The 25,258-nt window shown below is 51.1% G+C and overlaps 2 protein-coding genes across 4 annotated transcripts; both read right to left on the bottom strand.

The window, feature by feature from the left end:
• Nucleotides 1–292: 292 nt before the first annotated feature.
• Nucleotides 293–5,534, bottom strand: PLPBP (pyridoxal phosphate binding protein). Of its 2 annotated transcripts, XR_003994798.1 has the most exons (9): nucleotides 5,403–5,514; nucleotides 5,003–5,110; nucleotides 4,031–4,066; nucleotides 3,449–3,524; nucleotides 3,175–3,309; nucleotides 2,848–2,990; nucleotides 2,200–2,298; nucleotides 1,649–1,872; nucleotides 293–1,494 (listed from the first exon to the last, which is right to left on the bottom strand). XR_003994798.1 is itself a non-coding variant. In XM_030509972.1 (8 exons), exons 1-8 carry the CDS (start codon nucleotides 5,499–5,501, stop codon nucleotides 1,741–1,743), a joined length of 828 nt encoding a protein of 275 aa, XP_030365832.1. In that variant the 5' UTR covers nucleotides 5,502–5,534; the 3' UTR covers nucleotides 293–1,740. The 2 variants fall into 2 exon arrangements, 1 of the variants encoding a protein (XP_030365832.1); XM_030509972.1 differs by having other exon boundaries at nucleotides 293–1,872; nucleotides 5,403–5,534.
• A 1,147-nt stretch (nucleotides 5,535–6,681) lies between these two features.
• On the bottom strand, nucleotides 6,682–18,505 carry ERLIN2 (ER lipid raft associated 2). 2 transcript variants are annotated; one of them, XM_030509967.1, is made up of 11 exons: nucleotides 18,336–18,505; nucleotides 18,161–18,242; nucleotides 17,901–17,947; nucleotides 17,440–17,501; nucleotides 16,425–16,550; nucleotides 14,488–14,561; nucleotides 14,033–14,091; nucleotides 12,797–12,888; nucleotides 12,380–12,469; nucleotides 10,822–10,901; nucleotides 6,682–9,527 (listed from the first exon to the last, which is right to left on the bottom strand). In XM_030509967.1, the coding sequence occupies exons 1-11, from the start codon at nucleotides 18,440–18,442 to the stop codon at nucleotides 9,318–9,320; spliced, it is 1,029 nt and encodes a 342-aa protein (XP_030365827.1). In that variant the 5' UTR covers nucleotides 18,443–18,505; the 3' UTR covers nucleotides 6,682–9,317. The 2 variants fall into 2 exon arrangements, with proteins under 2 accessions (XP_030365827.1, XP_030365828.1); XM_030509968.1 differs by lacking the exon at nucleotides 17,901–17,947 and having other exon boundaries at nucleotides 18,171–18,242; nucleotides 18,336–18,486.
• Between the last annotated feature and the right edge of the window lie 6,753 nt (nucleotides 18,506–25,258).

Here is a 25,258-nt window from a genome sequence, read left to right as displayed (position 1 = left end):
CTGGGAAGTCCGGTTATTTCCAAGGGTCATTCCTGCTCCGAGGAGCTGCCCCGCGCTGGGGAGCAGTGCCACCCAGAGGGCTGCTCCAGGAACAGCTCATGCCACCTCTCCAAGCTCCGCAGCTATTTTCCCCTTTCTGATCCAAAAATCCCAGCTCCTACTCCCTTCGCCAGCTCTGTTCTAGCCACCTTTCAAACCACCCTTCTCCCTAATACAAGCCAGTGTGGCTCCAGAGCAGCTCCAGGTTGGGGAAACAGCTTCAAGGACAACTCAGGGCATTTATTCACCAGTCTGGCACATAAAAATAACATCTTTAATAGCTTTCGAGTTGGCACAGATGGTATTAGAATTCACCACTTCTTAATGGACTAGGAAACAACAGACGGTGCAGTGCTGAGGAGGGTGGCTCAGGCTGCATGTTGCTTCTAAAGCAAGGAGCTACGACAGGTTAAAGAGTTGGCTCTTTTCATTTACATTCAGCATTTATAGCCAGAGAGTAAAACCAACAGCTGGATTTAACTGTGGGCACACAGAGAAAAGCCTGGGAAGGATGGTTCTGCTGGCAACTGATGTCTCCTTCTCTCAGCAGCACACAAAAGCCGCAAACCTCAGTTGTAACATGGGTTAAAAGAAGAGATTTGCTATAGCTATTGTTGGCCAAACAGCAGGTGACATAACACAGCTCTAAATGAAACAGCTACTGCAGTGGAAGAGCCTCATTTCCCTCTTCCAGGAGAAGTGGAGCTTAAACCAGTGCTTAAAATATTAAGACACAGCCTAGAAGCTCTGCCAGTGGTGACATGATTCTTTCCAGAAACCTAGAACACAGCAGAACAGTAATAGTTTCCTTTCTGGAGTACTTTTCCCAAAGGAAAAGCCAACATCAGTGCTGCCCTGTGAGACAAGGGGGTATTCTCAGCCTCAGACATGCAGGCAGGATGCTGGAGGCACCAAACAGCCAAGAGACTCTCCTTGGAAAGCAAAGCAGAGCAGGGAGCTTGCAGAAAAGCCCCATTCTGACCCAAAAGAACTCAAGACTTTCAAAGAACTACGAGGCAGGATGAAAGTAACTCCCACCACTACAAGAGGGGAAGGTTGAAAGCATCCCAGAAGACCTGAGCAGACATGGAACCAACGGGAAAAGTCAGCCTGGAAAGGACAAACACAAACTCCAGGCAAAAAGACACTCCCACACTTGCCCTCTGCATCCAAACCAGGAGCAACCCTGTTCCTCACCCATCCTCAGGTGCTTGCTCTTTGCCCTCTGCAGTGTCACAGCGTGGCTCTACCACAGCTCCTGTTCACAGCATCCCTCAGGAGCCACCACGTGCAGAGCTTTTGTTTGGGGAAACATTTACAGGCTCTCTGGCAAGGTTATAACTTGTTTAATGAAGAATTTCGTCCTCAGTGAAACCAAACTCACTGACACTGCTGCAGACACAGCTTGTTCACGAGCAGCTCCATACTTTGTTCCACCTTGTCAACCCAAGGACCCTGAAGGAGCCAAGATACCACAGTCACTTTCAAGCAGACACTTTCTTAGCATTTGTTGGTTCTACAGATTTCCAGTTCCTATGGGTACTCTACAATCACAATAAATGGTGAGGCATTCCTGGCCTCTGTTCTGTTAGGAGGAATTCCCTCTCACCATCACGACTGGGTGCCAACACGGAGGGAGGGAAGAATGCATAGTGAGGTCTCCCATCAGCTGTCCTCTGGTGAGGCCACTTGGTTTTGCACCTATTGAGCCTGCACTGTCAAGGTCTCAGGTTTGCCTTCAGCAGGGGCCGTGCCACCATCTGCTTTGTTGGAATAATCTCGCTCTCCAAAAATAGTGCTTCCAATCCTGACGTTTGTGGATCCAACCTCTATCTAGGGAAAGAGAGAAAGGAGGAGTGGAGGGGAGAGCTGCCACCCAAACCTGCCAGCACAGTCTGTAGCCAACCTTCGTGCTCGTCACATCACAGGATGGTTCCCCATCTACTTGCCACCCTATAGCAAGGGTCTGTTTGATCCCCAGAACCCCATCCCAGGACCACAAGAGCTCTTCTTCATGGAGCAGCACCATCAGGCTTCCCTTTGGATGAAGATATCAAGAGGCCCATTTGGATGGTGCTTGGGCTGGGCTGTGGGGTGCCTGCTGCTGGTGCTGGTACGTGTTTCCCAAGGGAAGGGGTGGCAGAAGGAAACCAAACTTACTGCGTGCTGGAAGTCTGTGGACATGCCCATGCTCAGCTCCACCTTCTCAAGGGGGAGATTGAGCTTTTCACACACTTCCTTCCGCAGAGACAGCAGCATCTAGAAGGCAGGAGGACAGAAGAGGGGATCACACACTCGAGAGCCACTCCAGCTCTGTTTCAGGCTTTCGCAGATCACAATCTCTGCCTTTCTTCGACGTCTCCTTCCCACAGAATGTGCAATTCCCACACTTCCCACTGAAGCACCTGCAGATTTCCCATTCTGGGCTATGTTAAGGACAACACACGTCCCTCCAAGCCTACACATCTTCTGAAGACATTCCATTATCGGAGCAGCACGACAGATGAGGAACACAGAGCTGGTTCCTCTGCCTGAGGCACCCTGCACACCCAGCAGGCAAAGGCAGGCAGACTGAAACCCCATCTGGACTCAGGACCACAGGAGCCAGGATGGAACTGCTGCACAAGCCATATCCTGGCTACAGCTTCAGAGAAACAGCTGGACCAAATCCATATGGACATCTGCAGAACTGAGCCTAGCACCTGCATTAATACTCTGTGAGCTCAAAGGTTTCTATTGATGCCCCACAGGCTTCCAGCCTGATGGGAGACAAGCCAATAGGTAACATCTGCTTCTAGATAATCTTACCTGGAAGTCAGGATTTGGACCCTTACTAAGGTCATGCCCAACGCTGCCGATGGTCATCAGCCCCACAAATTCCAGGCTTGGACACTTGTTGATGACGTGCTCCACAGCAGCCGTGGTGTCTCCGGGAGGAAGGCCATGCTTACCTGGCAAAAAGCAGGGAGATGGGTGCCAAGCTCTGCCAGAGGCCAGGCTGGAGCTAACAGACAAGCAGGTTTCATCCTAGCTCAGAGAAACACTTTAAAAGAGCACAAAACAACCCATCCCAGTCAGGTTGTTTCTGTCACGTCACCAGGACAAGCCTGCTCATCATCAGAAAAAGCCACTTACTGTCTTCTCCACTTGTATTAACTTGCACCATGACCTTCAGCCTCTGAGGTGACCCTTTCTTCTGCCATGAGCTGCTGACCCTGTCTGCCAGCTTCACCGAATCCACTGTTTCCAACATGAAGAGGTTGGGGACAGCTGGGGAGAAAACACAGGCTGAGGGCAGTGCTCAGGAGGTGTTGTACCTACACCTCAGAGAGGCAGGCATTGCTGAGTGAATGCACATGAGGTTGTTACTCTTTGAACACAGGGTCACTGCACATGAAACAGGCTTTACCCATCAACTTGTTGACGTTGTTTTTCTGCAGATGGCCAATAAAATGCCATTTGATGTCCGGGCAAGACGATAGAACCTGCAAGCACAGAGGAACAGTGAGGTTTGAATGACAACTCCCTCTTCCCTCACACAGTCTTGAGTCTCAGTTTGCCCACAAAATAAACAGCAGACACCCAATCTTGTTTTATTTACCCTGAAAGGCACAGCTCAGCCAGTGCTTGTGCACTGAGGTTGCTTCACCCTCTGCAGAGGAACAGGGCTCTGACTGCAGAGCACTACATGGGGAAGTTGAAGAGTCATAACGTGGTATTTTCCCCACATTGAGTGTTACCACCTCTTTAAGTGACTGTACCTCTCCCACAGCAGAAAGCACAAAAGAGAAAGCAGGCAAAGAGTTTATGACTAAGGCACACGTATTGCCAGAACGCTCTGGAGCCAGCAAGACAAGGAATGGGGCAAAAAGAGCTAAAAATAACCCCACCATTTATGTGAAGAGACAAGGATCAAACAGCCTCCATTGCCAAATCCTTAAAAACCAGCTGGACAGGGAGAGAGAACACCCATCCAGAACTATGTACTTACTCTGGAGTCTGATGCCTTTTCTAGCAACTCTTGAACCTAGGAGAATTCAAGACAATCTCTTGTTAAAACCACACCAGAGGTGCCTGCACCATAAGAATGGTCCCTCTAGAATGAATACTCCTGGAATCAATATGCCCCTCATAAATACAAGGTCAGGGGCCTGATGCTACGGACAAGTGCAGCTCCCCATGCTCAGAGCCCCACGCAGGGCTGCCACAGTGCCTGCCTGCAACATGGGGTGATTGCCAACCCACGGGGCCCATCACAGGCCTGTGGGGCCCATCACCAACCCATGGAGCCCACTGCAGTTCTATGGGACCATCACCAACCCGTGGGGCTCATCACAGACCTATGGGATGCATCACCAACCCAGGGGGCCCGTTGCAGACCAGTGGGGCCCATTACCAACTCATGGGGTCCATCACAGACCTGTGGGGCCTGCCGCAGACCTATGGGGCCCATCACCAACCCATGGGGCCCACTGCAGTTTTATGGGACCATCACCAACCCATGGGGCCCATCACAGACCTATGGGGCCCATCGCCAACCCATGGGGCCCGTCATAGACCTATAGAACCCATCACCAACCCATGGGGCCCATTGCAGTTCTAGATGGGACTATCACCAACCCATGGGGCCCACTGCAGACCTATGGGACCCATTACCAACCCATGGGGCCCATCACAGACCTATGGGATCCGTCACCAACCCATGGGACCCACTGCAGTTCTATGGGATCCATCACCAACCCATGGGGCCCATTGCAGTTCTATATGGGACCATCACCAACCCATAGGGCCCAGTGCAGACCTATGGGGCCCAGTGCAGACCTGTGGGGCCCAGTGCAGACCTGTGGGGCCCACCACAGGCCTATGGGACCCATCACCAACCCATGGGGCCCACTGCAGACCTATGGGATCCATCACAGACCCATGATGCCCACCACAGACCCACAGGGCCCACTGCACTCACATAGTTCTCCCCGAAGCTGCGCTGCCCGTGGCTGTAGGCCTCGATCACCATCTCCGCCGGCTTGGTCTTGCTGACGGCCACCAGCCGCGGCTGCACGGCCGGGAGCCCCTGCAGAGACACCCGAGGTGAGGCGGGCAAGCTCCAACCTGCCCCACACTCCCCCCATACCCTTCAGCACCCAGCTCCTCTAGGGGAGAGGGTCCGTTTGGGCTCCGCAGCGATGAGGAGCCCATGTCTAAGGACGACATTGGGGTCCTGTCACCTCTGCTGAGGGGAACAGCCACCCGCCTCCATGACAGGCCAACGGGGCGCTGTCTCTATGGTGACGGAGGGCCTGCCGCCGCACCGAGCAGGCCCACCCCGGCGGGGTGAGGGTCCCCCCGCGCTCCCCGGTGCTCACCTGGGGCCGGCGGGCCGCTGCCTGCTGCACCCGCTCGGTGACGGCCCGCAGCGCCGGTCCCAGCCCGTCCCCGGCGGCCATGCCCGCCGCCCTCCACATCCCCCGCCTGGCCCCGCCCCTCCCGCTCCGCCGGCCAATAGCATCGCTCCGCCGCGCAGCGCCCACCAATGGCGGCGGGGCTGGGCGGTGGCGGCGGCGCCATGTTGGGGCGGCTGAGGGGAGGGGGGTTGTGGTGGCTTCCCTCACAGCGAGCCCGCCATGGGCGGCGCGTCCCGGCTGCGGTACCGGTGCTGCCCGAGCACCCCCTTTCCTGCCCTTGCCGTGGCTGGGATGGAGCCTGGTGCCGCGCTGGGGGTCCTGTTGTGAGGAACAAGAGCGGTGTCAGCGCCTCATAACCTGCCCGGGCACCGCAGCCTCCCCTTAGGAGAGCAGGAGGTCCTGAGGGGGAAGATCCAAGCAGGAGCCTTCAGGCGGCTGAGGAAGGGGGCAGCAGGTCCCTCCCTGGCTCTGATGACTGGGAAGAGAACGTGGCAGGCAGCAGCCCTGTGGTTCTGCCCATCACGACACTGCAGGGCTCGTTTTGAGCTATATACCTTGAATACTGCAAGAAAAACCACCGCAAAGTCCACAACAACCCGTCCCACAATGACATTGGGCATGAAAAACCATCTCCCTAGAGTGCAAATTGCACTTACTAGAGGAAAGCACCCCTTTATAAAGCAGGGCAACACTGGGTTGTGGGAGCACCAGGACAATGCCAGCCTTTATCACAGCGAGTCAGATGGAAAGAATGGGACCTGCCAGCTGGAACCCATTAGCTAAATACTTGTCTTAATGTGCAGAACTCTCCCCTGTTCCCAGCAACGACTGTATTGACACAGCTGGTGAAAAGCAGCCACAAGGCTCTTTGTGTGCTAAAACATGACGATGTTCTGCAAACTTGACCAAATCCTCACTATTTGACATTAAAGGCTTGTTACTGTGTTTGTCGCCCTGCCCTGCTAATGCTGGCGGCATTCCTTGAGCTGACGGTGACACTTCCACCTTCTTCTTCTGCTGGAGCGATGCTTTCCTGTCTCCTGTTCCTTGGAAGGGGAGAATGGCACCGTGCAGCAGCACATGGGGCAATGCCAGCTCAGCACCGACCCACAGCACCCCACACTCTCCCCCTGGAGCAGCAGCAGCAGCCTCGATGTTACACCCTGCTAAACCTTCTCTTGCAAATAGATCTACACATTGTGTTAAAGGTGATCCATAAAGGGGAAAGAAAGGAGCAATATTAAAATCGAAGGCCATTTTATTGTCGTAGCAAATACCAAAATAAAAAGGCTTTTAATACATAAGAAGATCAAAGACTGGACTGGTAAAGCATTACCATGCTCCCGCCAGCAATTCTCAGGTATCACAGCAGCGCCACAAACCTGTGTTTGCTTTGTTATACACAGCGGTTTTAAAACTCAAACCTTCCAAGATTTCAGATGATGGAAAGAGGACAAAACCTCTCTCGGTTAAAGAGAGAGATGGAATAAAGATGTACATGTAGTGACGGATCTACTCTGGGAAATAAAGGAGATGAGACACACAAAGAAGAAACCTGAATGCAAACGCAACAGTGCATTCTGGCTTGTGAAGCCCGATTTCAACCTTGGTTTTGCCTTTTTACTCTTGTGACAGTTGAAGTTACAAGAATATTTCAGCAGTAATGTTTTCAATTAAAACAAAAAAAGCATTAAGACCTATTTATTCCAAACTATTGTCTTTGCTGTGAAGTCACACAAAAAACCCACCCTTTTTAATACCACTTTGGCTGATTTGGGTCTTTTCCTTAGCGAAAAACACTCATGTAAAACGTAGTTTTTAGTTACTAATGGAAATCTCCAACTTGAATGTAGAACAATCCTAAATGAGATCATCCTCAAAGGTTTAGATACTATTACCTCATCGCTAAGTTTCTGCTATTCCCTGTTCATAACCCTCTAAAAGGCAGTAATATTACAGCCTACTGACTGATGCAATTTTGACTGCTGTGCTGTCTAATGTCGTAGGTTTGGAGATGGACCTTCCCTTAGCGTGTATTTTCCAACACATAAAGCTGACACAATAGGAGATGGGACTTTCTTAGAGCAGAAACTGATGCTTATCCTTTATTGTGCATTTTTCAAGTCACTTTCCTTCCTAACAGGGAAAAGAAAACTGAAGTAAGAACACTGGTACCAGCAGCTGAAATCCCTCAGTTCTCTCTTAGTATCATCCCCTTATTCAAAGGACTAATGCATATTTCAACCACTGAAGAATGAAACCAAATGTAGTGTGTAGCAAGTGCTGGGGGCATGAGATTGCAAATGCAACAGGCTGGTCTCTGACAACTAAGTTAGCACTTACACTTGTATCAGCTCATATTAGTATGTTGGCCACAAATGATAATGGCAGCTAATAAACAGACTCTGCTGCCAAGTGGCAGATGGATGAGGGACAGAAAAAAAGAGGAATGTTCTCTCTAGGTCTGAACTTTTGTCTTTAACACCCCCTCAAGCTTTGCATGGGTGTAAAACACAACCCTATTACCTCTGTGCATCTGGTATGTGAAGAATTCGTTGGCTTTTGGAAGTGAAAGGTACGTTATATGGCATTGTTCTGAGTAAAAAAAAGGAAAATTCACCGTATCTTTGGACAGTTCAGAGACAAGAGGTTCTGTTCTTTGCCCCGTCACTTTTCGGGCTGATGTTTTGTGTCCTTTGCTACCATAAATCTTCCTTTCACAAGGTCTGTTCAGAAAACGACCCCACAAACACCAAGTGTAACTCGGTTCAATTCCTTTCACTTTACCTGAATGTCCTCTCCCTAGGAAGACACTGTAAACACTGAAATCCAGTTGTTCTTGCAGAGGCAGGTAATGACCGTGGGTCATTCAAGCAGTTACTTGCCAGCAACAAGGCTTTTTACAAAGTCAGGGTCCCTGAGACAAAAATGCTTTTCTCCCTAGTTTTCCTAACCGTGACAATGGGATAAGTACCGTGCTTGCAGCCTGGTGCCACTGACGATCAACTCCACTTCTCCACTGGCAGGACACTGCCTCCAGCAGCAAGCCTGTGCCCCTCTCACCGAGCAGCTAAACTGCTGGGGAAAGCCTCAGAATACTGACTCCCCCCTTTTTGTCCTCCCCAAATATGACAAATGGAAACCAAAGCAGCGTTAAGATGCAGGAAAGGAACAGTTTGGGTCACTACCTGCAGTGGCAGTGGTCTAAGGCTTAGATCTCCCCCTGGAAACTTGGGATCCTGCAGGATTTCAGCTGGATTTCTTTAACTCACTGTGGTCTCAGCTGCCCCCAAGGCAAACCAGGTCAGCTCAGACCTCACTAAAAGGTGGGTTTATACATTTGCTACACCCTGCGCTCTGGGCAGACCTGGAGCATGGACACAGGCTGTTAGATCATCCCATGCACCAGGGGCAACCTGCCCTTTAGACAAGGCCTTCAAGCTGATGTGTCTAGTGTACAAAAGTCTAGCACCTTTTGGTTAAAGGGGGTTCAAATAAAGTACTTGAAATTTCCAACCAAAGCAAGTTGTAGCAGCAATTCCCATCCCTCCAAAACCTCACCATTTCTTCACTTCCAACTGCTATGAGCCACCTCAATCCAAAAGGAAGTACCCATCTAAGCTGGCCTCTCCAGAGTAATTTGGTCTGTATGTCCAAGAGCAGGGAGAGGTGCATCTAAAGGACATACCTGGAGTTGGCTGCTTAGAAGTTACCAGGAAAACCACCCCCGAAATACCAAAGTCTTTGTGTCTAATTGTCATACAAAAGATTGAATGGATTAAGTCTGATTCGTCTCTTTCAGCACAGGAAAGGGGGAAAACCAAAAAGGAACTTCCCAGTTCATGTTTCTTTTGATATAAAATGAATAGAAATCTTTCAGTTGATGTTATGAAGCAGCTTTGAGTCCTCACTGGTTCCTACCCCATCTTCTTCTTGGATTCCTTCTGCCAGTCCCTCTGCAAATTTGCTCTGGCTTCCCGCATAGTCCATGAACATGTTGGGAATATCCTTGCCAAAATATATCTTGCTGTTTGCTGCAATAGCCTTGTATTTCATCAGCTGCAAGTACTCAGGAGTTAACTTCAGCTGCACAGAAAGAAAACACATCACCAAACAGCTCAGATTCACTCAAAAGCAAGGTTGTGCCATGAGCATTCTATTTCCCCACCACGCTAGCAGGCGTGCTCATGCCCTCTTCAGCTAAAGAGGCACGGTGCCCAGAAGAAAGCTCTCTTTCAGTAGGTCTAAGGGCAGCTCTAAATCCCAGTGACTAAATGGCAAAATGAGAAAGTGAGAGAAGCAGCTGGGGAAACGTTCAATCCAAATGTCCCAGAGATGCTCGAAAGCACATAACTCACTGAAAAGCCTTTGCAATGCAAGCTGCTGGAAAGAAAAACACAACTGGCTTCGTGCCAGAGAGTGGATTGAAGAGGCTGTTCCGCAGAGCTCATTCGTTCAGGATAATGACATTATAACTGAGAGGATAGAGTAACTGAGACAGAACTTGTGCACAAGCATCCCACACCTCTGTCCATTCTCACTGACCCGTACGAAACAGAGTTTTCCTGCTGGGATGTCCTGGGAACTTGCTGCAAGCACTTACAGCCTGGCATTTATCCATAGGATTTCTCTTTTTCCATTCTTTCCTTCAACTTTTTTCTTTGGCAGTACCAAGGCTTTGCCAGGTTATTTACTTAGATGTGTAAGATCAGCTCTATTTGCTCTTTACCTAAACATTTCTTTACTCTTAAGCCTGCCTGGCACTCCAGAGATCCCTGCTCCTGCTTTGCCAGCTTGCACATTGGAATTAATCGACATTTCTGATGGCAACAGCATGAAAGGGCAACACTGAAACTGATATTCCATCTACAGAGGGAGCCATGGCCCCATTAGCATCTAGCAGAGCTGTCTCCAGAGAGGACCAGACATTTCATGTATCCTGACATAAATGTATCTGTCCAAAGAAATGAATTTGCAAATAGGGATCTAATTGTTTCAGGCTCAAGAATTCCGAGTGATGGGTTTGGTTTGCCTTTTGACTTAATGAGACACAAGCAGCAAACAATGAGCAGAGACAGCTCTTTTCCTGAGTTCAGGCTGGATATAAGGAAGAAGTTCTTCCCTGTGAGGGTGCTGAGGTGCTGGAACAGGTTGCCCAAAGTGGTGAATGCTCCATCTCTGGCAGTGTTCAAGGCCAGGTTGGACAGAGCCTTGGGTGACATGGTCTACTGTGAGGTGTCCCTGCCCATGGCACAGGGTTGGAACTGGATGATCTTAAGGTCCTTTCCAACCCAAACCATTCTATGATTCCATGAGTATTTCTACACAGCCTAAAGTAAGGAGCTCTGCTTCAAGGCACAGCATAAAGAAATAACAATACCTTGTTAGCCTCAGCTACTTTCATAGCAGTGTAGCATTCAGCATCAGCTCTCGCCTTCTCTCTTGCAAGAAATGCAGCATCTGGAAGCAAAGACATGTTTGCATATTCAGCCTTTTATTTCCAGCCATGTTAGCACCATTTGCAGCTGGAAAACTTTTTAAGTGGTCAGTACCACATCTCAACTGTACGGGATACAGTTTAGGGAAAAGGGAACCAAATGGGAAACACAGCCACGGGATCTCAATTTACATCTAAAACACTGCAGGATGATAGCACTGAGGAAGTAAATTGCCTCTGCAACTGAAGACCTCAAAGCATTTTATAAACATCAGGTTTTTATTACCACCCCTGTCACGAGGGCTGAGAACACTCTTTCTTCTCCAGCCAGCCCCTAACTCTTCGGCTGAAAACACAGCAACTGTTCCAGTGCACAAGTGGGATTTGCCCACAACATTTGCATGGGACTCACAGCACAGCAGAGTGCTCGGGAGATGGAGTCTGGGACTGTGAATTCCCAGATGGGATCTTGTCTGGGATGCTGAGGTTAAGATTCAGGCACGCAGAGGCGGGTGATTTTAACCTTCACCAGCTCTGCTCCTTGGATAGATGTCAGAGAGCTGTTTCTTTGTAACAGCAACAGTTGTGTAAAGGGTCCAATCCTCCAGGATGTGGCAATTCCCTTACTCCGAGCAGAGACATTTAAGGAAAGAAACACTTCCCCTTTCTGCATTGCACTCCTTTTTCTCCTTCTGCCTTTTCATCTACCCAATGATAATGACGTAGTATCAGGCCACCACATTAAGATGAGTGTAATCTGCCTGGTTTGATGGGATCTCTTGACATCCCTTCTAGGACAGGGAGCCACACGATTGGAACACAGTCTTGGATTTGAGAGTTGCACAGCTGGATAAACCATTTGTTTTCCTATACTAGCAGGGAGTCCTGTGAGCTGCTACACTTCAAAACCATGTCAGCAATCGGGATGGTTTGACCTGCAACTTCCTCTCTTTTGGCTAAAAAGAGTGGTCTCAGTCAGAGACACCAGAAAGAATGAGGGAGACAGGAATCCTCTGCCAGCAGAGTTGAACTGAAGGCCTGACACCCAGTGACACACATTTATAAGAAAGAAAACCCATTGTATTCCCGTGAAGAACTTCTTAACGAGAAGCTGCTGATCTGTAAAAGTCTTAATTGGCTCCTCTGTGGCCTTCTGCAAAGCTTGACAAGGCCTCTAATGAATGTAATTGAAAATAAGGCCCTGCCACTCTGAGCTGGAAATGCTGACCCCTTTTCATGTCCTGGAATTTCCTTAACAAAGCATTTTATCAGATGGGTAGGGAGACATCATCTTAATTTAACACTACAACCTCCCAGAAAGATCACCTTGAAACAGAGAGTTCCAAACAGCACAGTCTACAAAGAAACATTCCTATTCCTGCCTCTGGTCAGCTTGGACTGAAGGACACAGTCAATACGTCAAGAACTACTGAACTCCATGAACTGCTGCAGGATCTTCAGACAAAATTCACCAGAGAACATTTACTTCCTACAGACTCACCTTCGATCTCTGAAATCCGTTTCTCTGTTTCCTTTTCCATCACTTTCTGCCCGTAAGTTATTTCAGCAACTTGTGCAATCTTTTCTGCCTCTGAAATGAAAAAGGACACGTTGTGGTCACCCACTCTTCCTAATGCCAGAAGCAGGTTCACCCACCAAAGTCCTCACCACCCTCCTCTGGTGTAAGTCAGTTGTGGGAAGACTTTTCAGCCCTCAGAAGGCATCAGTCTATATTTGTGGGCAAAGCTAAAAACTCTTTGAGTTTCCCTGGAAGAGTTTCACATCAGCAGCCAACAGGCACAGCAGAGATCACCCAAAAGTGAACCAGGTGCATCCCTCCCCAGTGCCTGGGTTCTGTTTGCTGCCTTTCCCCCACTCCCCCGCTACAGGCTACCCCTTCCAACACAGATATACAGACCGATGAGGGCTTTCTTCCTTTCTGTCTCTGCTTCCTTCTCCACCACCTTCTGCTTCTGGGCTGCAATCAGCAGCTTCGTCTTCTCACTCTCCCTAGTGAGCCAGAAGAAGCCAGTTACAAAGCGTGACCTTGCTCAAGTGGTGTGGCCACATCTCCAGGATGAGCTGCTGGCTCTGTCCTCTTTAAGCACATGTTGAGGGCAGGCAGCACCCAGGGAAGTGAGCACAGGTACCTGCACACACAGAGCTTTTCTTCTAAACCAAAGTGGCTTTTCCTCCCCTCCAGAGCAGGAAGAGTCAAGCCAGGATGAAGCCCTCCCTGCTACTCTCTGCAGGCTGCCATAATGCCTTCTACAAGAGGCACAGACTGTACACATCTGAGTTTTTTGGGCTATTGTTATGAGGAAATGATTTAAGCAAAGAAAGACATTAAAAATCCTGTGAAAGTCCTCACTGACAGCTGATCTTCCTCATTTGGGAGCTTTGAAATCACCCTTCCTTCCATCATGTATGTAAAGAAAATACCCTGTTCCTGCTCCCAAACAGGGAAGAGAGATTAGAGGCCAGAACAAGTCTCTCCCAACACATATCCTACTGTATTTAACAGGCTGATTTGGGATTCTGCCTATCACGACCATGACCTACCATGATACCAAAAGGTTGTATGAAATGCTAGGGAAGCAAAACAGACAAGAGGGGCCTTATTCTGGCCTACAGAGACTGCTGGCAGGGTGCTCAGAGAACGTAAGTGTTTGTGAATGATCAAGTGCAAGAGAAGGCAGCTGGCTCAGAGCATTGAGAAGGGATCACTATGTCAAGTGCTATTAAAGAAAGTTATTTCAAAGCTTCAGCCTGTTGGATCAACAGTTTCCCCATCCCAGACAAACAACAGGATTAGTGGAGGACTCTCTCCACCTGCCACTCACCCCCATGTTTGGGAAGGCCTCTTTAAAACAGGGCCAGTGTCAAGAGGAAGGAGACTCCAGGCAAGTAACTCCTGTGCTCAAGTGCTCCAAAGGGAGAAGTAGTTTCTAACTCAGCAGTGACCTGCCAGCCACTCGCAGTGACAGACACGTGCTTGTCTCCTGCAGCCTCCCCAGGCCCTTTCTGCAGGCAGCACGAGGCTGGGAGCAGGCCTGGCAGAGGGCACACTGATCACTGCTTGCTGTGAAAACACATTAATCTGGATGAGCGATTCTTTTTGCTAACACAAAGGTTGCAAGTCTCAGGCACTTACATGAGCTCATAATTCCTCCGGATTGTTTCAGGGATGTTTGGCTTTGTAACTCGAACTGCCTGGAAAGAGAGACCAAAGAAAGCACAGGCAAGCAGCCAACAATCAAAAGCCAAATGGCCCCGGAGGCTGCAGAGCATGGGGGAGCTGATGCTTGGGGCATGCTCTGCCCCACACCGCTTCACATGCTGCAGAAACTGTGGCCAGGTCCAAACCCCACAGAGCAAACGCAGGACTGAATGATCTCCTGATGTGACAGGAGACAATAACCTGGGTAAAGCAGAACCCAGAGTAACACCAACAGAAACCCAACACATCAAAGCTAAGAGGAGATGGAAAGGATATGGTTCTCATTCCTTCACAGTTTCCTATTTCCTTATAGCCCTTTTCCTTTCCTTTTACCCCTCCTTTCAATATGCACCGTAGACATCTCAAAGTAGAGCCACATAATGAATTACCTGTATAATTAATCCAGGGGCCATTGTAGTTAGGTCTTGCTGCAAGGCCAGTTTAAGGTTTTCATCAATCTGATCTGATTGGGGAGAAAAAAACCAGGTAACTACAAGTCCCACAAGGCAGCTTGTTGTCAACACATAGAGCTGGCTGGAATGGCTCAGATTTCTTATTCCTGGAAGGTAAGTAAGTACACGTGTAAGTTTGATGTAGAAGTGCTGGGTAGAGGAAAACCATCCCTGTCCCAGAGACAAGTTCCCATCTCTCTCAGCATGTCAGGCAGCACTGACCAGTACCAAACACTTGGGACAGACCAGAGGAAAACATGAGACATAAAGTGAAACTCTTCCCAGTTCCCCATAAAATACAGTTGGAATCTTTCTGAGCTAGAAGCAGCATCTTTATGATACAGAACCTATGCTCTAACCCACTTCTGTATTGATATCTTCTCAGCTAAATGATGACTGATGAGGAACTGCATCTGTGCCAGCAGGAGACAAAAGCAAATGGAAAGGCAGAAACATGAACTGGCTGCACTGGTTATTTTAATAAGCTGCAAAGAAATCTCCATAACGTCTGTTTGGCTCAATGGACACCAGTTAACTCGAGCATAGCTGAGAAACTTCAAAAGGAAATACAAACCAAAGCCTTGCTTCAGCTGAAAAGCTCTAAGGGCAGCAGTGTTTCCAGTTGGGGCCTGCTGAGAAGTGCAAAGGGAAAATCAAAATGTAATGGCCTTGAGAAAGTGATCACATCTCACTCCTTGATTATTTGCTTTGGTCCCAGTGTGGCTTTATCTGGAACTCGGCCTCACAATGGGGCTCAGGCAGTTTAGGAAGCAGCTGTTATCAGTTTCCTGCACCTGCTTGCAGATGTGGGGGCAGAGAATGACATGAACGGGCTGTGCCCCACTTCAGAGCTGAGCCAGAACACACTGAGCTCACACAAAGAGTTACACAGGAGTTTATACAAGTTCCTTCTGTGCAAACCAGTTGCTTTGAGGCCGTTTCAAGCAGTTGTTGTCAGCAGCTGCCAACATCTGGAGATTCCATCGGCAAAGCAGTCCCATAAAGGACCGGGGGGGGGGAAACTGAGCCCTGGTTCTGCATCTTGTGCAGCAGCACATCAGGAAGCAGAAAGCTCAATCTGAACAGAGAACAGGAGTTTGTGAGCAGCCTGTGTTCTTCCAGGCACAAATTCTGTCCGTTTGGGGTCCAAAACCATTCACAGCTACATTTTTGCCCGCAGTCAGCGCTGCTGTAGTGTTGAAACACTAGAAGGGGGTTCTTGCCAGTCCAAAGCCATAAACAAAACACTCAGCACTGGCACCAACTGGTCTATTTCTATTTAGAAACCACAACTTCAGGCTCTCTCCCAATGTGCTCTCCTGGTGTCTGTGCTGCCTGAAGCCAGGGAGGAAGGTCAGCAGGCTCTTGCCAAGTCATCCTGTTTCCCAGCAGCCACATGCATGACACAAAGCTAATCACACCCACAGGCCAAGGAGTGCTTGCTCACCCCCTTTTTGTAACAGCAAAGAGCAGAAAACCAGCTTTTCCATCTGGACTAGCAAACCCTGGGACTGAATCAACGAGTCATGTTTGCTAGACACACAAATAACAGCACAGAATTAGTGCTCCCTTTCCTAAAGCCCTCCGCTACTACTGGCAGGTTTGGGTTTGGATGGTTTCTGTTACAACCCACTGAAGCAGGAGGAACAAGGAGTAAATGATGATAGGTTAACTACAGTTAGTTAACTATAGTTAGTTAGTAGATAGTAGTTAACTGTCCTGACTCCAAACAGGGCAGATACTGGATTAATAGGTATAAAGCCCATCAGCTGGGGGTAAAGAGCTCTGCATCAACAGAGCAGGCAAATAACCACTAGACCCATCACTCCAGGAGCTGTCAATGCAACAGCAAGAGGTCAGAAGGGGCAGCTCACCAAACAGCTCAATGTAGACCTCCTGCAGCGTGTGGACACTGCAGAACTGGTTCAGCTCATGGTGAATCTTGTTGAAGATGAGAGCTTTGTCGTAGTCAGCGGTGTAGTTCTTCACTATGTCGTACACTGCAAAAGAAGAACCCCCTCTTCAGAGCTGGGCTGGAGGGATGCCTCAGGTTGGGCTGAGCACTCGCTTCAGTCACAGCAGCAGGAGTCAGAGTGCCCACCTGAAGCAAGGAAGCCACCCCCAAGAGAAGCTGGCACCACAAACACATGCTTTGTTCAGGGGAGTTTTCTTTATTCCTCATATATTTCTTAACACCCTGACCAGTGTTCTGTCACCTGCTCTGTAAACAGGACATCTCACTACCAACAAGGACATCTCACTACCAACAACCCTCTCTACGCTCTCTGCACATACACATAGGTTGTACCTGAGCTGCAGAACACACAGGTCAATGCACAATGAGGGAAGAGCATCCCACACCCAGCATAAAACAGAGGTCTCAAAGCAGGCCACCAGCAAGCCAGGCAGTTATAGCACCCCTATAACCAACAGGGTGCTAAAACCCAAAGAATTTGGGAAAAAGGCTGCACAGGTCATTCTTCTTGGGCTGCAGAGGCAGCTTTCTGCTCCCAAACACCTTTCTCTCCCCTGCCTCTTTGCACACCTTCTTGTTCAAATCAGAAGTTCTTCACTGAAGCATAAAGCCCAACGGGGGGGTAACAATGCAACTACTGGTAGTTGCATGGTAGGTGGATGCCATTTGGGTTCTGGTGAAGCAACTGGCAGCACAGAACAAGGACGTGCAAGAAACAATAAACACACAAACCATGTGGGAGAGCTGGTTTTAGGCTTACACCCAGGAAGTACGGGGCTTTACAAGGGACACGGAGGGGAACACCAGCTCCAAACCACAGCACAACCACACACAACCTCTTCACCTCACCTCACGCCAGGAGCACAAACAGCTCCGGATGGCAGGATTGGCAGGGTCCCAAGGGAAGAACTCACCTGCGCTCTGGATGAGGAAATTCACCACTTCGATTCTGTCGAAATAAATCATCACTCCCCCACTGCAAAAGGAAGGAAAGGGAATGAGCAAAGCACGAAGGTCGCCGGCAGCAGGCACTGGGCTGGAGCAGCGGGGGACACCCCCCTCTAGCGGGCTGAGCTCGGCAGCCACAGCACCAGGCTCCTGGATTCAACCACGGCTCCAGAAACCGGATTGTCCCGTGTGAACCCATGGAAAAGGCAGCTCAGAACCTGAGGATGGGGGTGCATCACCCACCCCAGCACCCTGAGCTCGGGTGATGAGCCTGCCATTGGTTCCAGTTATGGGGGGGGGTGGAAAACCCAGTCCCTGAAAGCAAATCCACATGTTTTAAAGCATGCTGGAGCCATCAGGGAGGAAAACAGGGAGAGGATCCAAAGGTTTCTAGCAACAACGAAGGACTAACAGCTCAACATCTCACCTGGTGCCGCAAGGAACGTTCTTCACCTCATCTGTCTGCAGCGTGGTCTGAAGAGAGGTTTAAGGAAAGAAGCTTAAGGATTTTCCCTGCACAAATCCCACTTTACCAGCACATGGAACAGCGTTTTCCCCACATCTCCCCCCTTAAACCCTCCCCAATGGAAGAACCGGACCCAGCCCCTTGCTCAAAGGGGACAGCCCGGAGAGCCCCGCGGCCGCTCACAGACACCTCCAACCCGGCCCCGGTCCCAGCAGCAGCACCTGCACTGACTTGTAGGACGTGATGAAGGGCAGCATGAGGTGGAAGCCGGGCCCGCTGGTGGAGGTCAGCAGCGCCCCGCCGCTGCGGGAGGAAGGAAACAGAGGAGCCGTGAGGGGCGGCCCTGGGAGGGACCCGGGGAGAAAGCGGGGGGGGAAGCCGCGGGGCTCGCCTCACCGGTAATAGACACCGATGTGCCCCTCCTCGATCTTGTGGATGGCCGAGAGGAAGGCGGCGGCGAGGAAGCTGAGGGACAGCGCCGCGATGGCGCCCAGCTGGGCCATGCCCGCTCCCTACCGCCGCCGGCCCCCTCAGCGCCGCCGGCCCGGCGCCGCCCGGGCGTCATCACAGCGCGACCGCCCCTCCCGCCCCGCCAGGGGGCGGTGGAGGAGCGGGAGGCCTAAGGACGCGGGTTCGAGACCCGCTGCCGCCTCGGCCCGCGTGGCTTTGGCGGGGGGGCGCTCCGCACCCAACCTCCCTGAGCGCCCCCCGACCCCTTATGGGACGTTGTTTGGTCAGAGGGCCCCCCCGACCCTTTATGGGACATTGTTTGGTCAGAGGGACCCCCCGACCCCTCATGAGACGTTCTTTGGTCAGAGGGGCCCCCCCGACCCATCGTGAGACGTTGTTTGGTCAGACAGAGGGGTAACAAGGAGAAAAGTGACAGCCGAAGCAAAAACACATTAAATCTCCCACCTTTATACGTTGAAGGCGACTTAAAAACCACGGGCGAGACGTAGAAAATGTCAATAAAAGAGAATAATTTGATCTTTGATAGATCTCCGAGGGTTCTATATAACAAACCTGTCAGGGGGATTCAGCGCGGCTTAGAAATAAGGAATGAAATATCTGTGATATTTGTCAATCCGAATTTTTACAGCTCTTAAATATGCGTGAAAAGGCGCCAGGGATGAAATACACCCTGGATTAGTTTTGGGGTTTTTTTATCAAAACACTTGCCCAGATTTAAGGCCTTGATAAAATGTATTAAATCTTTAAAGGTTTTAATGAATCTAGTATGTGTTTCATAAATCAAGAGCCTCCGCTCAGCCCCCGCTCACTTTAATAAGGGTAAACTAGGAAATTGCTCTGAGCTGCAGCAAAATACGTTCATATAATATTGAAAAGTAATAGATTTTTAAATGTGGGGTGTTCTGGCTCGCAGGAGAGGTTTTGCCTCATAACATCGGCGCTATATCATTACCCTGAGCGGGAAACCAGCTGCGGCCACGTGTTTAACAGCATCAAGATGTGAACTAGCACAAAGGTAAATATTATTTGTAATAATCCTGAAAAAAAAAAAAAAAAAGAGAGAGGGGGAAAAAGAAGAAAAAAGCCAAAAAAAATCATTACTTCTGGAGCCGGGGCCAGGAACGTTCAGTGGTGTCTGTGTGGCAGCACTGGTTTAACAGCGTGGGCTTTTCTACATGAACAAATGCTTTATTGCACCCACTTGAAAACTTCTTCATCCCTGCCCCGTTCCTCCCCACCCTGCTGCAGCACAGCCCATATGAAAACACCTCCTGGGTTCTACTATGGAGTTGATGGAGAGTTTGAAGTCCCCCAGCCTGCCCGCTGCTGCTCCCGGGTCCTAATGGGATGGATCCGGGATAGGGATGTGGGCAGCCCCCTGGGATGTGCTGGGGAGCAGGGAGGGTCCCCCTCACCCCAGGCACCAGACCCTGCGGGGCCGGTGTAAAGGCTGTGTAAAGTCTGTCTAACCTCATTAGCTGTCAGGAGGAACAATGCCGGGCTGGCAATAAAGGCAATTCCGAGCCTGTTGGCCATTAATCACCGCCTGACAGTTGTGAATAGGGGTGGAAAAACTCTGTCCCCGTGCTTCCCGCTTTGGCGTTTAAGGTTACCTCCGAGCGCAGCTGGAGCGGTGGGGTGGAAAGCTCTTGCTCACCAATCCTGCCCCATCCACATTCCCATCTCATCCCCATTTCTAGCCCATCCCCACTTCTATCCCATCCCCACTCCCACCTCCATCGCCATTTCCATGCCATCCTTATTCCTGTCTCCATTCCCATCCCCATCTCCATCCCCATTCCTATCCCCATCCCCATCTCCATCCCCATTTTCATGCCATCCCCATCCCTGTTCCCATTCACATCCCCATCCCCATCTCCACCCCCATTTCCATCCCATCCCTATCCTTGTCCCCATCCCCATTGCCATCCCCATCCCCATTTCCATCCCATCCCCATCCCTGTGTTTGTTCCATCCCCATTTCTGTCCCATCCCATCCTCATCCCTGTCCCTATTGCCACCTCCATCCCCATTTCCATTCCATCCCATCCCCATCCCTGCCCACATCCCATTCCCATTTCTGCTCTGGATGCCACCAGCTCCGTGGTGACCTATGTATTGGCATGGGGAGCCCTAAAATCATCTGCTGGAACCCCAGAACTGCCAGTAACTGCTGCAGCTCTTCCTGCAGCACAGCAGCAGCAGGGGACCGGATTCCAGTGCGTGAATGCAATGAAAGTGCATTAAAAGTTGATGTTTTGTTGGTGGGGAGAAGAGAGAAAGCTGCTCCTTAGCTGAGACCTACGAGAGCATCTAACCCCGGTGAGGGAAATCCATGAGAAGAGCCGGAACTAGGCTGGATTGGGGGGCTGCAGGGTGCTCGGCCGGGCCCTTGGTCACTCTGACATGGCTTTGAAAGGGAAAGAAAGTGGGGAGAGGGCCTGTGCGGGGGGAAATGCTTAACAAATTAAGTCTATCAAACGTGATTTGCAGATTACGGTGCAGAATTGTGTTCAAGTATGTCCGGGCTCATTCCATGTCAGTGCTAACAATACAGCACTTGGCAATCAAGGCACTTCTGCAGCGTTGGCCATTAATCATCCCCTGACAGTCCCGAGCTGGGAAGGAGGAAACCGTTCACATGTGCTCGCTGTGCCTCTGTACCTCGCTGCAGAGGGACCTGTCCTTTGCTCCCTGCCCACCCCAGCAGTGGAGGGTCCTGATTCCACATCCCAGGAATTCCGAGAGGCGCTTGGGGCAGGCAGAGAACAGGGATTTCTGCCATTGCCACAACACGTCATGGTGCAAACTAGCTCCCAGTGGAACAACCCCTTGAGAAGAGGCTTTTGGGAATGGGTTACAACACATGCTGTTTCAGCAGCGTTCCCCTCTCCGTCCTCTTGCTCACCACTAACCTCAGGGATGAGGGGGGTTTGTCCTTAGGGAATGATCCCAATGGGAACCAATGCTGCCGTCCAGGAGGGGAGCTCACCCCAAGGCTTCTCTCCGTGCTCCCCATCGCCCTGCAGACGCCAGCCCCATGGCCGGGTGCCAGCGTGCCAGGTCATCCAGTAAATAAAGGAGGGCTGTTTCCAGCCCCCCGACGCTGCTTTCTAAAGGGAAATGATTAATAGCACTTGGAAACCACAATTCATCCCGGGAAAGAAAGTAGATTTACCCGGAACATGCGTGAGAATTAGCACTCAGATCAGCTCCTAGGGCAGAGGAGGGGAAGCTAATGGCAAACAGAGCCTGGTTGTGTGCAGGGGGAGAAAACAGCCCATGAAAAACATGGGCTGGAGAAGCTGAGATGGAGTTGGGTACCCCTGGTCTGGAAACCTTGGTTGCTGCTTCCCATTCTTCATCTGCCCCATAGACAAGTGGTCACAGAGGAGAAGAAGGGAAATCTCCTCCCAACAGCACAGGGAAGGATGAATATTCCCTCTAAAGGGACCCAAACTGGTCATTCCCAAAAGTCCCAGAGGTACCTGGGACCAGGGTTTTTGCACTAAATGCTTTACCAAAAGCCTCTTTTGGGGCTCAAGGAACAGTCTCACCCTGTTCCTGCTGGTGGGAAGTGGGATAGTGCTGGGGTGGACCATGGAAGCACCGAGTGTTGAGCCATTGTGGTGATGCTCCGGTTGGGAGGCAGGAGAAAGGGTTCCCTGGAAAGGAAGCAGGGACCTGTGGCATGGATTTATGACCCAATCCCAGAGATCAAAACAACATCTCTGCCCTGATCTCTGCTCTGGATCAAAGCAGCAGGTCCCGTCCCGTGAGCGGTGCGGAGGAGCTTGGAAAGGGCTCCAGGAGGGTGATTTATGTGTGGGATTCTGGGAAGGGCTGGGGAAGCCTCGGCGAGGTGCTGAAGCCCAGGTCAGGAGTCAGCCCTGTCTCGGTGATATATTTAGAGCTGGATAATGTAAGCGACAGGAGGGGGAAAAAAAATACCCATGGAGGAGGTGCAGATCCGTCCCCTTGGCCGGGATGTTACAGGATGATCTGAGCCAGGGAACAGACAGTTGGATTTCCCTAGTTTCTCCCTTCAAATAAATCACAACTCCAGAGCCCTTTAAACTCTGCAATCTGATCTGTTCCAATAAGGAAGGGAATGAAAGGCTGCGTCTCTCTGGAAGCCTCCGGAGCCATAAATCCACTATGTACAAACACATACCAGATTTCCAAGTGAATTTCTTTTATTGTATTGTTTTAACAGAAAAATCAAACTGCAATAAACTCAGTCCCTCATTAGCTGTGTCTGTGTCCAGGCCAAATGCTGCTAACGAATAAAATCAGGACAAAGGAATGTGGCTGTTGGTCCAAAGCCTGGCCGGGCGCTGACCCCCCCAAAAGGCATTTCCCTACGAGCCCCATAGAGGGCCAGGGTGGGGGGAGCTGAGGGGCCAGATCCTGCACTGCCCATTGCTGCAAGTACACTGGGGTTTGTCATCCCAAATCCAGCATCCCTGCCTGGGAGCCAGTATCGCCACCATGGATCCGGCATCCCTGCCCGGAACCATCACCCCTACATGGATCTGGCATTCCCACCATGGAGCCATCATCCCTCCCTGGGAGCTGGCATCCCTGCCATAGATCCAGCGTCCATCCCTGGGAGCTGGCATCCCTGTCATGGATCTGGCATCGCTGCCATGGACTCAGCATCCCTGCTATGGATCCAGCATCCCTCCCTGGGTCCCGGCATCCCAGCATCCTGGCCTGCAACACAGCAGCTGGAATTCCATTTAGGCCTTTCTTGCATTAGTTCATTGTGGTCCCCAGCATTGTGCACCCCAAGCAAGCAGGAACACGGGGCAGTTTGGGTGGGGGGCACACGTGTGCCCCCATCCCATGGGGCTCCATGAGACCACTCAGCTGCCTGCATGCAGCGGCTTGCAGAGGTACCTCTGAACTCATTGAGCACCAGGTCAAACCAGCCCCAAACTGGCAGTTGGGGCAGTTTTGGAGCTGTTGGTCATTAATCACCCACTGACAGCCCTGAAGGGTCCATCTTTCCAGTGGGACATGCCTGGCACCGGTGGCAGCGTGGACAGCGCAATCCCATATGGAGCATCCATTGGGTTTTCCCATGGGTCCATGCACAGAGCAGCGCTGTCACATCCAAAGTGCAGGAAATGCAGCAACTTGGTCTGATCTGGGGAGGAAGGAGGGAAAAAAAACCCTGAAACTAAACCCTGAGCAGCCCGGGAAGGAAAAAGGAGCCTGTCTGCAGGATTTATGGCGCTGGTGTGGCCGAGCCAGAGAGCCCAGAGCAGCGCCCGCGCCGCGGGTCCCGCCTCAGCCCACGGAGAAATTCCTTACTTATTGAATCACATTTGTCATCCCTAAATACATATGCAGGCCCGTGTTTCTGAATCCATAAACATCTTTAACTAACTCCGCTCAGCGAGGCCTCTTTCAGCAGTCATTTATATTTAACTTTTTCCATATGCGGGGCCTGTCGCGTTGGTGTCATTTCCGGGAAAAGCAGGGAAAAAGGGGGGGAATTCGGGGAGGGGGGGAGCCGGGAAGGGGGGATGCAGCGTGTCTTGGCCGGCTGGAGCAGCCCAGCTGCTGGCACGGCGCGAGAAATCCACCCGGCAGAGCCAGTGCTCATTAATCATTTGAACTACTCAACTGCCAGCTCCTTTCAAGATCTTTCAAGAAGTGTTTTCACCCAAAATAGAGTTGAAAACGCGCCGGGCCCTACTTTCAGAGTCTCATCCATCTGGCCATTATGGGGAGTGTCAGGCGGCTCTGACAGACAAGGCTGCTCTGTTCGAGGGGCCCCGGCTCCCGCAACCTGTCATATCGCGGGGCTGATCGCATCTGACAGCTCCATTTGTACCTACCCAAGAGATAAAAGCGCCGTTCATGGCAGCGGAGAGAAGGGCACAGGGGAGAGGGATGAGCGGGGGTACCCCGGGATGCGGGATGCTGGCAGCATCCTTGGTACCCCGCGATGCAGCATGCTGGCAGCATCCTTGGTACCCCGTTGCGCCTCATGCTCGCATTGTGGAGAAAAGCAGCCTCACTTCCCAAAAGCCCATCGCTGGGGTGCAAGAGGAGGGGTGTCAGGGTGCAATGTGGGGTCCAACCTGGAGCTGAGAGCCAAAGGGGCTCCTGTGCCCGTTGCCCACCCCCTGGCTGTGCTGCACAATGATACCGAGCTCTCCCCGTGCCCTGGGCTACACAGAGCATCCCCTGCAAAGCCCTTGGAGCTGCCAGCCCTGCACGGGCCTCTTCTGCCCCCCAGACTCACCTGGGAGCGTGCTGGGTGCTATACACCCCCCCCAGTGCTTGAGCAGTGTGAGCCAGACCCCAAAGCAGCACGACAGACCCAGTGCCAGGAGAGCTTCCTCCATGGGTGGCAGAGCTGCAGGCTCTGCCTCGCACCAGGATGAGCCTGACACGAGTGACTTGCTGGGAAACTGGCTGCCGACAGCCTGGCGCTCCCCTGATGCTGTGTGCCTAAGGAATTCCCCGCCGGTGCCGCGCTGGTGCATCCAAGTCAGAGGAATTTGGGAATTACCAACATGGCAACGGAGGTGTGCATCCAGCGAGCCATTTCTGAGCAAGTTGTTCCAATACAGAATTCAACCGGAGCCCAAGAGACATCCCAGAAGGAACAAAAGGCTTTTCAGCTTCATTTTCCAGCAACCAGGATAGCAAATTCCCCTTCCCAGCCCTGCCACGCAAGGGGTTGGTTGTTATCTGGGGCAGGTTGAGCAATGGTTTTCTTGCAAACCTTGGGTTGCTCCATGCCTGGGACAAACCAACCCAGCTCATGCTTCGTTTCATGTCAGAGACATTTGCCATGGAAGGAGAACCTGGATGGTCCTGCTCCAGCC

This window comes from Strigops habroptila, chromosome 21 (genome assembly GCF_004027225.2).
Source record: "Strigops habroptila isolate Jane chromosome 21, bStrHab1.2.pri, whole genome shotgun sequence".
Lineage (NCBI taxonomy): Eukaryota > Metazoa > Chordata > Aves > Psittaciformes > Psittacidae > Strigops > Strigops habroptila.
Note: the sequence above shows the minus strand (reverse complement) of the source record. Positions and strands in the feature narration are given on the sequence as shown.

What these genes read in the sequence shown, in the direction of transcription:
- PLPBP (XM_030509972.1), bottom strand. Translation starts at nt 5,501, where the DNA reads ATGTGGAGGGCGGCGGGCATGGCCGCCGGGGACGGGCTGGGACCGGCG. An exon ending in CAGCGGCCCGCCGGCCCCAG is followed by an intron (nt 5,111 to 5,402) that starts GTGAGCACCGGG and finishes GTGTCTCTGCAG; the next exon opens with GGGCTCCCGGCCGTGCAGCC. An exon ending in AAAAGGCATCAGACTCCAGA is followed by an intron (nt 3,525 to 4,030) that starts GTAAGTACATAG and finishes CTGTGCTTGCAG; the next exon opens with GTTCTATCGTCTTGCCCGGA.
- ERLIN2 (XM_030509967.1), bottom strand. Translation starts at nt 18,442, where the DNA reads ATGGCCCAGCTGGGCGCCATCGCGGCGCTGTCCCTCAGCTTCCTCGCC. An exon ending in CGGAGGAATTATGAGCTCAT is followed by an intron (nt 12,889 to 14,032) that starts GTAAGTGCCTGA and finishes CTGGCTCACTAG; the next exon opens with GGAGAGTGAGAAGACGAAGC. An exon ending in ACGGATTTCAGAGATCGAAG is followed by an intron (nt 10,902 to 12,379) that starts GTGAGTCTGTAG and finishes CTTTGCTTCCAG; the next exon opens with ATGCTGCATTTCTTGCAAGA.